We start from the raw sequence: 17,040 nt of genomic DNA on the forward strand, positions 1-17,040 counted from the left end.
ACGTGATATATTTTCACAAAACAAATATGTAATAATCTATTAATTCAAGTAAAATTTTCATTTAGATTCGGTATTATGATTTTGATTACTGAATAAATCTTACAAATTCAAAACTCAGTTAAAATATAATTTTCAAAATGTTTATCGATTTGCAACCTTCTACAAATTTGTTTCTTGTCTTATTTTGCACATTTTGATGAAAAAATGACACATAAAACACATCATTTAACAAGTTTCCCAAACTGTTTTTAAAAAGTTTTTAATAAATGATGGAGGATTTTAAATCAAAAACTTAAAATGAAGATATCTCAGCAATTTCTCGATGAAACATTTCGCTCTTAGAAGCATTGGAAAGCTGAGAAAATTTCCTATAAGACACATTTGAAAGTAGCGATGACTATTTTTTCCTGATATGGTTGTTCTAGAAAACATGCCGTGCAAAGGTAAACAAACAACTGCATAGCAACGTATATCAGCCCAGCAAATTTTCTAAGTTGATTGTGGATGACGGCCGTAAGTTGTGTACATTTTCTAAGTTTTACTTTACTTAACTATTCTAAGCTAAGTGATTGTAGATAGGCCATAAGGGAAATTTAGTCAGTTGCAGTTTGACACTTTGACATGGGCGCCTACTTTTTGCATTGTTCATTGCAACTTGGGACTCATGCAATCAAATTCAAACCAAACGTGTTTGTTTTTGTTCTAGTTTTGGTTATTCAAGGTCAATAATTAAAAACGTTTTCACGAAACATCACAATGATATTTGTAATCTTTTGAAGAATATTAAATTATACAAAGAAATTGTCCGCTTTCCCTTAATTTGCTTATCTCGATTCGATGAATTGTACCTCCTCAACGTAACAAACATTTACCTGCACCACAGCGTAAACACCGACTCATCAGGCCAGCCAATCTAGCCGTGAATTTTCCCTTTATTGCAGCTCTAGAGCAATGATTATCTTATCACGCCGTCTGATACGGTTTATTGGCCAAACTCAAGTGTCCAGCACGCCCCACCGCTCTGCTCGCTTCTTATCAAGCGGATGTATATCGATTGGTCCCGGGCCCGTGGCTGACTGCGTGACCAGAACCAGCTGTTTCAGTTCGGTGCAGTTCGGGAAGCGATGCGGATCATTACGAAAGCCAAGCGGTACCACAAGGCCGCCCGGGAAGGAACCGTGCGGATCCTGAAGGAAGCTAACCGCTGGGAGGTGAACGCTCAAGATGAGTCCGGGTTGACCCCGTTGCTGTGTGCTGCCGGCGAGGGTCACGTGGAAGCCGTTCGGGTACTGTTGAAGCGGAAGGCCAAGATGTGTGCGGTGGATGGCTTTGGGAACTCGGCACTGCATCTGGCCGCCGCTAGGGGTCACTTGGAGTGCGTTAAGGTGCTGGTGGCGAAGGGTGCTAATCTGTACGGGTTGGACGGGGGACAGAGGACGGCCTGTGAGTTGGCGCGGATCGGAGAGTGGGATGAGGTGGTGGAGTTTTTGGAGCGGATGGTGAAGGTTTTGGAGGGCAGGAATCCGAAGCGTGTGCTGAAGCTGAAGAAGCTGGCTGGTGAACGGTACGAAAAGATGAAGGATGTGGTTCAGGAGGGGAATATCGGCTTTAGAAGGCAGGAATCGAACGAGTATGGGGAACGGGAAGGTGTTGAGAGGACGGAAGATCTGAACAGTGGCGAGGAAGGATCCAGTGATGAAAAGTGTCCGGACGTGACGGATGTTCAACGGGAAAACTCCCATCTATTAGGATTACTGGTTCACAAGAGCAACGGTCTGTCGGCGAGCACCAGCAAGAGCACGGCCCGCTCCTACTTGGTATTTTCGGAACTAATCAAGGAGCAATCAATCAACCAAACCATTGTCAACAGCCTTGAAACGCGACCGCAACCCGTCCACGCCCCACAACCAACTCCACTTCCAGAAGAGGACCCCGTCGAATCGGCTCTGCGGGCGTTCCTTGAGCTGTACGACCTGCAGCGGATCCACCGGCAGCTACAGGATAAAGGACTGCTGAATTTAAGCCAGCTGATGACGATGACTGAGCATGACATCAAGGCAGCGTTGGCACTGCCACTTGGACCCCATCGGAAGCTATGCGTCGCCCTCGAAGAGTACAAGTCCACCCAAAAGTGGGACGGACCGTAAAAGAAAGCTTCCTTCAAACATCATAAAATCATTTATCTCTCGCTTTTTTGGCCCCCGTGCCGGAGTTCTGGATGTCACACCCCCGTTCTGCTCATCCGGGTTTGGCGGAGGACGAGTCGCTTTTGGGTTTGATTTTGGAGGAAAATTGAAAAAGCCCACGCATAAATTGTGGGCCGGAGCAGAGAATGGACGAGAAAGTTTCCTGCTTTGGGGTGCCATCGCGAGTGGCAACAGAAAGGCTTCATCATCCGGAGTCCGGTGGATTTTCCGGGTTAACAAAGCGCTACGTGTGACGACGCGGGGTTAGTGGCTCCCCGCATGGCCTGGAATTTGATGGGGTCGTTGGGCCAGATTTTAAATTTGGTTGTACGACCGTATTTATACTATGTTGTATTTAGAAAATCTGTTAAACCTTGTTATTTAATTCAATGTTTATTTACCAGGTATATTTATTGGAGTCCATAATAAAGAATCATACTAGCTAGTAAATGTGTACGTGTTTTTTTACCTTTTCAGGATCTAAATTTCTGAGCTGTGTTGAGCTACAAATTTGATATCAGCAATTTCGTTTTGCGAGTAGTAACAAGAAATAGTTAAAAGTTGCATTTTTTGTTGGGTTTGGAATACAGATCTTGAAGTCTACCACGATTCCGATAATCGTTAATATTCAGTGGCATCCTTTGGCATACCTGTGAACAATCTGGACCACTTTTGGTATGTTCTGAATCTTAAGGGTCTTAAGGGTGACTCCAACCGTACCACCGTGACCACACGATTTCACCAAGAATTTTTACATGGTTCTTATTCAGTAATGTCCCTGAATCCCTTTCACATTATTATGATCTCTCTGTACCACTTTTTGGATGGACTTATCAGGCCTGGTAGGTCATATACGATCCAAAAAAACGATATTTTCGAAACGATAGATACCAAGAAGATAAGATGTTTTATAAAATTGATAGAATCTGTCTGAAAAGTAATTTTTAATTTGTAAGTTATTTTGAATGGGCATGTCAAAATTAACTTTCAAGTAATTTTTACCCCATTTCTTCAACCACACTGTGACAAAAACTGACCAAAAAATTCACAGTATCACGCTCGTGGTTGTCACTCATCACGTGCCCCTCATGGCGCGGTTTATCTTGTGGTGGGAGGGATGCCAAATTTTGGTAACGCCAACATTTCCCCGGGAAGCGATAAGCAAAGCACAAAAGCTTCCGCCTGCTCTCCATGGGGGACGGATTGAAACGAGCAGATGTCATGCCAAACAAAGATCACTTCCGCAGAGTGTGTACTCTGTGTACGCAAACTGTGAGTTTGCGGAGTGATCTTGGAACTACGTAACAAATTTTGTTAATCTAAATGCATAAGTTATATTTTTACCAAACTTAATCACTGTTACTAAAATATTGGAGAGCCAAAAGTTACACAATTTAACGGTTTGAATACAGAAGCGGAAGTTGACAACCAAGAAGAACGTACCTCAACAAGTACTGTGGAGCGCCGTGCTCTACATCTCCATACAACCCCCTCTCCTACCAGAACGGAAACGTGTCAACCGTAGAACCAAACCAAACCACTTTTCGTGCTCCAATAACCACGAGACCGAAATAAACCTTAGCCGCACTACTTCGTGACGTTTGTGACCCGCAACCGCCCCCTCCCCCTCTATACTATTTTCTTGGTGAGGCGTCGCGACGTGCTTGATGTAGTTTATTGTTATTTGTGATGGTTTTTCTTCTCTTTTCTCCGAATTCGAGCCGATTTTCTGGGTTATTCTCCCATCCATTTTGGATGAATGATGGGCGGATGGATTCGGCACATTTCGAGGGAGACGGTCTTAGGGGCGCTCGCAAATTGAGTTGTCAATAAATGGGGATATATATTTCTTGGGTAAGCCTTTTACTAGCACTATTTGCCTGATGGGATACTTGCGATGAATGAGCGCTCCGAGTGATGAATAAGTTTCAATGAATGAACGGGGAAGAAGAAAGTGATGTAATAATCGGAATGTAGAAAAACACAGAGTTGTTTTGATGGGTAAATTAATCATGCTTATGATTTTCTTTTTTTAAAGTGAATTATGAAAATGACTTGATTAATAAGCATTGTTGTAACGAGACGAACAATGACGGATTTTTTTTAAAGTTTTGCAATTCCAGCGTAAAACAGGTTTTTTTAATTACCTACTTGTACCCATAGCTCGTATGAACCAATGTTGTTTACCTTTTTAACCAGAGTAAGCTATATAATTATTTTTATATCTTGTTATTTGGATATTGTATTTTTTCGAAGCCGATACGTTGTATAGGTGGGTCTCGTGGCGCAGGGGTAGCGGCTTCGGCTGCCGATCCCGATGATGCTATGAGACGCGGGTTCGATTCCCGCCTTATCCACTGAGCTTCTATCGGATGGTGAAGTAAAACGTCGGTCCCGGTTTCTCCTGTCTCGTCAGAGGCGCTGGAGCAGAAATCCCACGTTAGAGGAAGGCCATGCCCCGGGGGGCGTAGTGCCAATAGTTTCGTTTTTTTTACGTTGTATAAAAAAGTGGTCAAAGAATGAAGTTATCTGTTGAAAAAAAAGTATCACGAAAAATTTAAGCATGTTATGTACCTTCTTGAACCATAGAAAAAATATTTAATGAACCTTTTGAAACCTTTTGTAGATACAAAGGTTTGAAAAATTATTGTGGAAAGAAATGAGGTTAAGCTTAGGTTTTTGGTAATTTTTCCCGTTAGTTTGCCCCATAGTAAAAAGTCATGGTAATATTACATCTGAGAAGAGGTACATCATTTATGTCAAAAAAAATGTGTAATTTTACTTCTAAAAGTGTGTAATTATACTTTTCTGGTAAAATGTCACTTTTTTAGTCAAACTTTTATGTAAAATTATATTATTCAATGGTAATAATCAACTTCCTTAATCAACACATTTCTTACCGTGAATAATAATGCGATGATAATATCCTTTAAACCCATAAAAATAGTGTTTTTTATGTTGCAGTGTATTTTCTTCAGAAAGCTCGTCAAATTTCCTACAGATTTCTCTCTTACCGCTTTGTACCAAAAGAAGTAACGGCTTCGAGGTACAGAATAATCAAAATATCGAGATAATATTTGAATAACTTACGCCCCTCTCAAATATCATTCTCGTGTGCACCTGGCTCAATATAGACAGTAAAACACCATTATGATATAAAATCCGGGAATGAGTACACACAGAAAAAATTATGGTAATATTCATCAGAAAATGGTGACAGATTTTGTGTAAAAAAAATGATTAATTTTACCTCAGAAAATGATGAATTTTCATCAGTTTTTGATGAATATTTATCAGGTTCACATTTTAACACATTTTTTATGTTATATTACTCAAAAAAGAGGTAATATTCAACCTATCATTTTTCAACATTCCAAAATTATTTTTTTTCTGTGCATCTTTCCCTCTAGAAATAGAGAAAATTACAAATATAACATTGTAATGCATTTTTTTAGTCAAGAGAGATTTTTTTTAACCAAGGTGCCCAATTTTCCCGGGTTTTGTATCTCACGGAAAACGGGAAAAATATTTTCGGAAACCCGGGATCCCGAAATCAATTTTGGAAACAGTCATCAAATCTATGTTTTTATTATATTTGATATATTTTTAAGCTAAAGATCAAGAAGTGTTACATCATAAATGATGTAACATTCTGAATTTTTTTTTGTGTTTAGATACCTTAACAGAAATTGAAAATTGATTTTTTCGTCCTTTGTCGTGCTTTGGATTTTAAATAACTACAGTTTTTTTTCTATCCAATGTGATTCACATAAAAAAAGTTTAAGACTAGAAAAGCTGGAAAAAAATCTTTGAAAATGTTTAAAAAACAAGAAGTGCAACAGATAAAATTGTAACAGTTAATGTCATATTTCAGATTATAAATAAAATATAAAACATGTGTTACAAATTATCTATAAGTTACTACCGCGATCTGGGGGCAATCATGATTACAGTCAGAATACACACTTCGAAAAAATCGTGTAATTTTCTGTCTTTTCGATGCACATAACTGGAGCGTCAAATAAGACATAAAATTACATCTGATTTTGAAATAACATGAACCAAACCGTCAACCTATAGGTACAGGAGATATCAGAGCAATAAATTTGGAAATCGGTGGACTTATTGTCTTGTTCTGATCCTGTTTTGACAGAAGTCATTCAAAACATTATGCAAAAAAAAACGGTTAAATACACAGAAAAAAAATCATGGTAATATTACATCTGGGAAGGGGTACATCTTTTATGTCAGAAAAAGGTGTAATTTTACCTCTGGAAATGTGTAATTTTACCACTTTTCTGTTGTAATGTCACTTTTTCAGTCTAAATTGAGGTAAAATTACATCATAAAAGAGGTAATATTCCACCTTCCAAAATTAAAGCTTCCAAATTTACATTATTATTTTCTGTGTAGCTGTCTTAATTCGTTACATATGTCCTTATTTGCCCAAGATTCTGGTGTTTGATGAAAATAAATTTTATATTTAGTTTTTTTTTGAAAAGGCCCTATATATATATGAAACACTTAATAGCTTAGCTTATAGGACCTTTAAAAAACTCTAGATGTGATTTTTTATTTCAAATTTAAAATCGTAAATGTAAAAATATATAAAATAGAAAACAAAATATTTAACACCTAAACTCCCAAGCTTGAGAAAAAGGGGGAATTTCCATACAAATTCCCCCTTTCTCTCAAGCTTGAGAGTTTATGTGTTAAAGCGCTAGCCATTATGCGGATCTGTAAACTATTTTTTTAGCAATTATTCCTTATAAGCCAACTTAATGCTGATAAATGCCGATTACAAATTTTAATACTTAAAATTATTATCGATTACCAAGTAAACTTGTCATCTATTTTCACAACCAAATCTGAATTTCTAGATCATATTTTTTTTCAGTTCCGGGAATTCCCGGAACAAATTATAAAAATCCAAGGAAGCGGGAATTCCCGGTTTGGACAAAGTCACTATATCGCAATATTTTTATCGTCTTGAGCAAAGTTGTAGAAACTGTTTCAAATCATAGAAAAGTTTGTAAATAGTCAAGTAACCGATTTGCTAAAAAAAAGAATAATACACGTCAACCAATATATTCTAAATAGTTAATATACGATTGAATATTTGTGGTTTCTGATTCAAGAATAATAAAAAAATAAAAAAGAATTCAAAAGCCATGGTTTCAACTTTTGTAAAATTTGGAAAAAGTTAAAAAATAATGTATTTTCAGCAGTCCAGTTGTTTTGCAATCACTGATTTTCAAAACATGAAAAAAAAATCTTTTGACCTTCGGGCCGAGGGGAGGGGAGGGGCAACATAAAGATCACCCTCTGGAGAGTTTTCAAAATCAGTAAATTCCAAACAGTCTAGACTGTGCGCAGCAAGCTCACAACAACATCTTTCCATTGTCTAATTAGTGGCAAAATATGAACTGCTCTGCCGTTGCTGGCAGGCATCCAACGTGACAAATGAGCCAATAATTCTATCAAGCAATTCGTTTTTAATGCGCCAGTAAATCTCCAAACTCCTCGTGCCAAATATCACTCACGCAAATCATTTCGCACTCATTTGGAGGAGCAAAAAATTAAAACGCGCCCGAAAATTTCACGAGCCGCAAATGAGGTGAGCCGCTGCAGTCAAAGTGCAACACTCTGGGAGCACTCCCACATCACCGCGTGCTGCTGGCAACACTGCTGCGAACTGAAAAGTGGTTGAGTGTGAATGAGCAGATAAAAAATTCACAAGAAATTAATAAGAACGATGTTGCGATATTTTTTTCTGCGCGAAATTCCACTTTTTTCGCTCCAGACGGTGAACATTTGCAATATATTTATTTTTACGATGCACTTGGCGCAATTATTATGCACATAAAAAAATATTTATAATATTGGGAGCGCGGTCATCGAGCAAATTGTCCTCGTAGTGGTGGCAACGCGCGGATCTACCGGTTGATTTCACCGCCCGGTTCCGGATCGAAATGGTCCTTCAGATGTTGGGCGGGAGAAATGCATTTCCCTTTTGCCAGAGGAAGAGAGGTGTAGGAGGAGGAAAAAGAAGCCATCCGAGGGAGGGCTGGCAACGGACCAAACGGACGACGTCTCTGGAGAAAATACGAACATAATAAAATGTAATCTTTATGAATGTAGCGACACGGTGGTAATAATAAATATCCAGTGCTGGCAACCAACGACGGTGGCCAACGGATTCAACGGGAACACGGCATCAACATTATCGTCAGTGCTTCATCTCCCCTCGCGATGCGATTTGTGCTGGATTGTGATGATGCGCTCTGGATTTGGGACTGAGCAACTGCCAGTGTGAACTTGTAGGACACCATTTCAAAGGAAATAGATGTTATGTCACTTAGAAGGAAATGATTTACTTTAAACTAGCAATGTCAATGTTTCTGAGCATGATATTGTTATTGTATGATATTGTTGTTTTTGTTAATTCATGTAGACTTTTCATGGGGATCAATTTTAGTCATGCTTTTGCCAAATAGCCAGCCTATACCTTCATTCAATTCTAAATTAGTTTTCCGAAAAAAAACTTAAAAAAAACACACGATTGAGTTTTAGAGTAAATTTAAAGGCAAGTAATCACTTTTGAAATTATTTTGCAAATTTATGATTCTTCGTGTTGAATATAATCTTACCATTCAAATATTTATCCTTTTATGTCTACTTTTCTCTAATCTAAATTGTAACAATAGAAATAACCCTACAAAATTATGAAACAAATAAGAATAAAAAACGACCAACATTGCAGCTTAATTTTTTTCATAAATGACATGATTTTTTATTAATCAGTTTTTTTGCAAATACTTTTCATGGTTTATTCCCCCCCCCCCTCCTTCAAAATTGGCTTGTGAAATTAGAGAGCAAAAAAATTTTTTTATGAAAGTAGATGTCATATCAACTGAGAACAATTTTTATTTTGAAAAACTATGATTGCAAAACACCCTGGGCTTTGTCATGATGAGTGTCATTGGTTTGATGCTTGTTTGGCAAAGAGTATGATTTAATTCGATGTGGAATTAAAATCGAAGTGTTCAGTATATTGCTGAAGTTTCCATTTTTACACATGGACACCACTTCATGCTACGAGAACCCACTTTGACGCAGTCTCAGGGCTTAATCGATGACTGGTAAGCTGTCATCGAGACTAGGAGATTCTCCGATAGTGGAAATATCACATATGTACAATGAACCGCTACATGTGTGATTTTTCCCTATCTTAATGTGGGTGTCAGGTTAGGATGCGGGTTTTTAAAAATTTAGTTTTTGTAGAATTTAGGATTTTAACTATAAATATCAACTTTTAATACTTTGCCTTTAGTTATTTAGGGACAACATTAGTAACAGTGAATTTAGTAATTTTATCAGAATCGATGATTTTCATTTAAGTAACCATTATGATTTGTCAAAATTTTCGTAGAGTCTCGATCAATCAATAGTGAAATGATATCGGACTAAGTTCGTTGAATTGTTGAACTAACGGTTGTCGGATTATGATTGTATCGACCATTGTTGCGAATCGAGGATCTACTGGAATTCTGACGATCAAATGGTCGTCTCTATTTCAATCCACGACTTGTAAATATGAACTGTTATTCATTTTTTTTTGCTTTTTTTTTAAAGAAGCCAGACAGGTTTTACAAGAAACGTTTTTTTGGCTATTAATTGAAATGTCGGGGATTTGAGATAAGAGTAGCTTTCGGATAGCTTGCTTTAAATCTTGTATTCAATTCAAGTTAGGTAGTTATCCGTAAATGAAAATTTGGACTCATATGAATAATTGAACATTTTGGACTTGTGAATAACACACAACTGTGCATTTATTCTAGAGTCAGATCCATACAGCGTCAGTGTTTATTTGGTCGAAGAGTACTAATTCATTGGCAGATCTGATTCTAGTTGTAATGTACGACAAGACTACTGACGGACGTGACAGGACGAGGGCCCAGTTTAGAGGTTTCGACATCAACGATGTGCGGCTGGATCACCCTGCCAAAAAAAAAAAAAAAAGAAAACCTATGATTGCAAAACAATTGGGCTGATTTTTCATTTCAGTGTATTTTTTTCTAATTGCTATTTGTTGTCTTCGGAAAAGTTGTAGTTTATAATCAGGGCTCTTCAGAAAAAAAAACAATTAAACTGTTTTTTGTAATAAACATACATATTTTATATTGATTTTTTTGCGCTCTAGTTAGCTACATGAATTTTAAACAATGAGGTCCATCTTGTTAATTGAGAAGGGAATAAGAAAATCGTGAGATCATTCTAATATTTTTATATTTAGAAGAAAAAATCAAAAGTGCTGACATACTGTTATGATCAATTGATTCAGAAAATATATTAAATGAAATTTTTTATCTCTATCTATATCTATCTAGCTCAGAAATCAATATGTTTTTCAACAACTTCAGGATTGTTAAAATAAAACGATTTGAAATGCATTTTTCTGGTTCATTAACAACTTTCAGGTGTAGGCAAATTTAAAAAAAAGTTTGAATTTTTATGAAACAGCAATTTATACGGATGGAAATCCTGTTAGCCAATCCGGTAACTCTATGTTTTGAGTTCTTAAACGCTGAAATGATTTCAAAATTCTCAACATTTTTCTCGATTTCGCTGTAATTTTTTCATAAACAACAACGTTGTTGTTCAAATTCGGAAAAATAACTATTTTCGAAACATTTGCATGTTTAACACTTCGAAAACATACAGTTACTGGATTAGCTTTCAGGATTTCAATCCGTGTACAGCACCATATTTTTTTTATGGAAAAAAATTAAGTATGTACCGTCATCAGGGGTGAATTTAAATTTTTTTGTACGTAATTTTTTTTATCTAATCTAATCTAATCTAATCAGACCCTAGCGCAGCCAATCTTTCGAAGGGATCCTGGAGAGTACCTTAGGTTAGATGACGCCTAGCACTCTTCTTGTCATTTATTAACATTTGTAGTGCGCCATTGCATTGAAATGCATTGAGACATCACAAGCGTTAAAGCGGCCAGGCCTACTGCGTAAAGCCGTATCGCAGAGATGACTCGTAATTGGGTTGTGTTTGAGCACTAAGTGTTCGAACAACAACACAATTCTAAATCGACAGGGGAGGAAGAAGCGTGGGGACACACTACCATACGCTCCGAGATTTTGGGAGCACCATGCTAAGAAGGTTTGGTACTCCGGGACCCTCTGGGATGGGACATTGTATTTCCACGAATGCCCTGGACACTATTTGCCGTGGTTATAGCGCCACAATTCGCTCTCTGTAACAGTATTCCTAATTCCAGTCCAGGTTCACCAAGTCGTCATGGCCTAGTGATTAGCATTTTTGCTTACCAACCCAATGGACGGAGGATCGAACCCCGCCTCGAGCGACTTTGATTTTTCGTTCATATTCATCATTTCTAATTTCTGTGTTCTAATCTTTCTCGTTGGGAGCAGATGAGCATCGTACCCAGAACCATTCGCTTACAAAGCGAACACCGTAACCAGTCAGCCACGGCCGCTCCTTTTTTGTACGAATTTTTTTTATGCAAATAAACAGTTCCTAAGTAATTAATGGTTTTAATAATTTTCGCTCATTAGGCGTCATCCATAAAGTATGTCACGCTCTAGGGGGAGGGGGTCTGAGCAAGTGTGACATTGCATGTTATAAGTACACTCAACCCCCGGTGGTTGGTCACTTTTTCGTTTGACACTTTTTTAGTTTGTACCCCGTTGGTTGGTCAAAGTCAAACTAAAAAGTGACGAACTGTCACTTTTTGCACGGAGCTTACGCACACTATCAAAGCAAACGTTTTTTAGTATGTGTGAACTCCGTGTAAAAGGGGTGTCAAACTAAAAAGTGACCCCGTTCGTTTGACAACAGTTGGTGTCAAACCATCGTGGTTTGAGTGTATAAGAAAAGCGTGACAAAGGGGGGAAGGGGGGGGGGGTGTAAATTTTGGCTGATTTTTGCGTGACGTACTTTATGGATGAAGCCTTAATTGTAGTAATTAACAAGCAAACTGGCAAGTAAGGCATCATCCATAAAGTACGTTACGCTCTAGGGGGTGAGGGGGTTTGTCGCAAGTGTGACAAAGTGTGACAAGGGGGAGAGGGGGGTACGTGAGATTATGACGTCACGCTAGACTATTTCTTTAGTACTGAAAATTCCATTTTTTAAATATAGCTTCAAAAGTTTAATGTTTGACAAACTTTAATCATAAATCAAACACAATTCAAGGCTTTAAGAAACAGAGTTTTTGATGGTAGATTTAATATGCTTAAAAAAAACTGTGATGATCGATTCTTCGGCACCTTTTTTAAAAAATCCCAAGTTTTTTTCAACGTTTTGGCTTTAGTGTCAAAATAAAAGAAGAAATTCCCCCATATTTGGAGAGATAATTAATTTTCCTTCAAAGAAATGTCATGTAGAATGTACCATATCCCGGGCGGAAAGTGAGTTGGTGGATATAACTTCGAACTATCTTGGCTTGTTTATTCGCATCTTGCTGTAAACTCTTCGAGTTATGACGACTTTTGAAACCGACTGCGTATCATGGAAAGTATATTCCATGATCATACTGCATTATCTACAGTTGATATTGAGCTGTTAGTGGTAGTTTTTTTAGACTTAGCAAAAATTTCGAAAATTTTATTTTTTCCAAAATTTAACCCGAACATCATGAAATGATTATTTTGACTTTATTTCAAATTTATACTGGACTTAGCAAAATTTGCAGTCACTGACAGAATTTTCAATTTCCGACACTTCGAATAATCTTCATGAGCTGATATTTTAAAGCTTGATTTTATTTATGCTGGACTTTGAAATTTTTGCGTATATTTTTAATTCTTTACTTTTTACAGGAAAAGCATTTTTGGGACTTAGAACATTTTCGGGAGTTTGGAAACATGATAAATTATTTTGATGTTAATTTTTGCTTTGAACCAAAATTTCGGAAAAAACGACGAAATTACAGAAAATTTTTGTCCGATTTTTACAAAAACATCAGTTTGTTCCTAAAATAATGTCCCTAACAAAACGTCTTCATTGAAATTTTGAAATTCGAAAGTTGGTTTTTAATAATTATTGATATACCCCCTACAAAAATCGTTCCGGCACTTAGAAAATTTACGGGATCCGTATCACGACAAGATTTTCGGTAGAATTTATTTGATTTTTTGGACTTAGCAAAATTTTGGCTTTTAGCCAGTAAAATTTCGGAAAAATCGTCGAAATTACAGGAAATTTTCGTCCAATTTTTACAAAAACATCAGTTTGTTCCTAAAATAATGTCCCTAACAAAACGTCTTCATTGAAATTTTGAAATTCGAAAGTTGGTTTTTAATAATTATTGATATACCCCCTACAAAAATCGTTCCGGCACTTAGAAAATTTACGGGATCCGTATCACGACAAGATTTTCGGTAGAATTTATTAGATTTTCAGGACTTAGCAAAATTTTGGCTTTTGGCCAATAAAATTTCGGAAAAATCGTCGAAATTACAGGAAATTTTCGTCCGATTTTTACAAAAACATCAGTTTGTTCCTAAAATAATGTCCCTAACAAAACGTCTTCATTGAAATTTTGAAATTCGAAAGTTGGTTTTTAATAATTATTGATATACCCCCTACAAAAATCGTTCCGGCACTTAGAAAATTTACGGGATCCGTATCACGACAAGATTTTCGGTAGAATTTATTAGATTTTCAGGACTTAGCAAAATTTTGGCTTTTGGCCAATAAAATTTCGGAAAAATCGTCGAAATTACAGGAAATTTTCGTCCGATTTTTACAAAAACATCAGTTTGTTCCTAAAATAATGTCCCTAACAAAACGTCTTCATTGAAATTTTGAAATTCGAAAGTTGGTTTTTAATAATTATTGATATACCCCCTACAAAAATCGTTCCGGCACTTAGAAAATTTACGGGATCCGTATCACGACAAGATTTTTGGTAGAATTTATTTGATTTTTTGGACTTAGCAAATTTTTGCTTTTGGCCAGTAAAATTTCGGAAAAATCGTCGAAATTACAGGAAATTTTCGTCTGATTTTTACAAAAACATCAGTTTGTTCCTAAAATAATGTCCCTAACAAAACGTCTTCATTGAAATTTTGAAATTCGAAAGTTGGTTTTTAATAATTATTGATATACCCCCTACAAAAATCGTTCCGGCACTTAGAAAATTTACGGGATCCGTATCACGACAAGATTTTTGGTAGAATTTATTTGATTTTTTGGACTTAGCAAATTTTTGCTTTTGGCCAGTAAAATTTCGGAAAAATCGTCGAAATTACAGGAAATTTTCGTCTGATTTTTACAAAAACATCAGTTTGTTCCTAAAATAATGTCCCTAACAAAACGTCTTCATTGAAATTTTGAAATTCGAAAGTTGGTTTTTAATAATTATTGATATACCCCCTACAAAAATCGTTCCGGCACTTAGAAAATTTACGGGATCAGTATCACGATAAGATTTTTGGTAGATTTTTTTTTATATTTTCAGGACTTTGCGAAATTTTTGCTCTCAGCCAGTTGAATATTTTTCAACATTTTGAAAAATTATTTTGATAAGAAACATTACCAGGCTTTTTGGAATTTTACTGTGGATTTTTGGACTTATGCAATTTTAGGAATATTTTCATAAACTTTTATTTTTAATTTAAAAAATGGAATATAGAGACTTTGGATTTTTCGTGATTTGGAAAATTATTATGACATTTTGGCAATTCAACGCTTTCTCCACAATTTTTAATGAGTTTTTAAAGTAAAATAATGTTTCAACTTTGAAAAATCTTGTTTTGATGTAAGTGCGTATATTCCTGCAATATTACTCATATTTGTGAAGAGGAAGAAGGGGGAGGGGGGGGGGTCTGAATTGTGGCGGGGTGCAATAAAAACCAATAAAATTATTTTTGGGATCAAAATCTACTTTATGAACTTGATATGATTTTTGGAAGATTTCAGTTGTTTGCTACTATAAACTCAACTTGATGTGGCATTGTTGGTCAAATAAACTCAACAAGATTTTTCGCAGATACGCCTCGAACAATTTATGTTCGTGGCCATGTTCGGTTATCTCTTAACCATACCCTGGGGTGAACTTGACTTGATCGTGTTTTTACGAACATGGGTAGATTTTTCCAAGATGCAACTTTCTGCCCGGGATAGTACCTGTGCTTCCCGAGCAGACGGAAATAACTTGGGAATAACATTTTTTGATATTGGAAAATACTTGGCCAATAACATTTTATGTTATTTATAACAAGATTTGTTATTCGCCGTTATGATTTTTTTTTGTTATTGGATTGTTATTGTAATAACAGACTAATAACATTTTAAGTTATTCTTCGAACAAATCTTTGTTATTAATTTTGTTATTTTAACAACTAATCCGATCATCCCAATAACAGTTTGAGGTATTCTTCCATAACAAAAAATGTTATTCTCAAGTTGTTCTGGCTTTCAATCAATATCAGACCAATAACCAATTTTGTTATGATAACATAAACTGTTATCGAAAAGCACTTTTTTATGAAGTGCGCCGTTGTGGCGTCATGGTTATCATTTTCGGAAATTTTATTATTTTTCGTTTTTCAGAGATACTTCATTAAGCCTTAAATCCTACAAATCTCTCAGAGACTTTGATAATCGGACAATTAGTTTCTGAGATACAACCCCACAAAGAATCCGAGTTGATTATTTTTTTTTATAATTTTTAAACTGATCTCGAAAACTATTGGATCAATTTTCAATGATAAAAAATTAACTTATGTGCAATTTTATGATCTTTTCAATAATTTTAAAATGTTTAAATCAATGTTTCAATTTTAAAAGATCAACTAGTAGATAATTTTTCTTTTTAATATTTTGAACATAATAAACAAAAAGGTTTGTAAGGTTCTACTCTTACTAAACCATTTCCCAAAAAATCATATTTCCATTTGATCATACTTGAAGCTCAAATTTGTTTTCAAGTTAACAAAAAATATATGAACGACCTGACTCTGCAATATTTAAACGTCACCACAAATAACATTCATTCAATTTGTTCACAAAGGATTAGCCAAGGCAAATTGCTTCGATCCAGTGCAAAAACATAGTCCAATCCCATTCTTTGGCCAAATTCTTCACATATTTTATACCTCACCCAGAGTGTAACGACTTTACAGCAGCGGAAGTTTGCCTCTTGCTCTGCAACTCTGCACCTTTCAACGCTGCTGCTGCTGCTGTTAACTGCGCCCGTCGTCTTCCAGCCGCCCATCCGTTCTAAGGAGTTCGGAAAGCTGCAGTCAACCGCGTGGAACCGGGGCCCGGCCATAAATTATATGCGTTTTTACAAAGCATAAAATATGCTCCCCATAAAAATAAATCTCCGCTTGATTTACTTTCTCTTCTTGGACGCGCCGTCGTGGTTGGTCCACGGAAGGTTGGTTCTGGGTTCCCGGATCAACGCGGTTCAACGCGGTTCTCGCGTAGACTAAGGTTCCTGAACAGTAGCCGAACGAACGCAATTAAACCTCCGCGGTTTTTATAGACACGCGCGTGGTAATAAAAGTTCCGCGCGGTCAACCGGCGGCCGTGGCTTTGGACCTGTCGCAATCTTAAGCCGATTGGGTCCCAACTTCATCAATCTCTCTCAGCTACTGGGTGGATGAGTGTGTGTGGGCTTTGTCTCCGGATGGCTTGTGGTGGAGACCGCTGTGAGGTTCAGTTACTTTATGTGTGGGAAATAATTATAATTCGCAGGAAATTCTTCATGAACTTTTACTAAGTCTAATCTAAATTTCGTAACTTTTTTAAAGAGATGAATGACGATGGTGCAAAAGGAACGGGGAAGAGCTTGTATATTTGGAAA

At 36.6% G+C, this 17,040-nt stretch overlaps 2 protein-coding genes across 2 annotated transcripts in view; both read left to right on the top strand.

Annotated features, from left to right (window-relative positions):
• LOC6044117 (follicle-stimulating hormone receptor) overlaps nt 1-17,040 on the top strand; it is a 322,877-nt gene that overhangs the window by 178,500 nt on the left and 127,337 nt on the right. The gene's annotated exons all lie outside the window — the stretch shown is intronic.
• Nucleotides 1,076-2,636, top strand: LOC119766660 (Usher syndrome type-1G protein homolog). The gene has a single exon (XM_038251811.1). The coding sequence runs from the start codon at nt 1,125-1,127 to the stop codon at nt 2,145-2,147; it is 1,023 nt and encodes a 340-aa protein (XP_038107739.1). The 5' UTR covers nt 1,076-1,124; the 3' UTR covers nt 2,148-2,636.

Source organism: Culex quinquefasciatus, chromosome 2 (assembly GCF_015732765.1).
Source record: "Culex quinquefasciatus strain JHB chromosome 2, VPISU_Cqui_1.0_pri_paternal, whole genome shotgun sequence".
Classification (NCBI taxonomy): domain Eukaryota; kingdom Metazoa; phylum Arthropoda; class Insecta; order Diptera; family Culicidae; genus Culex; species Culex quinquefasciatus.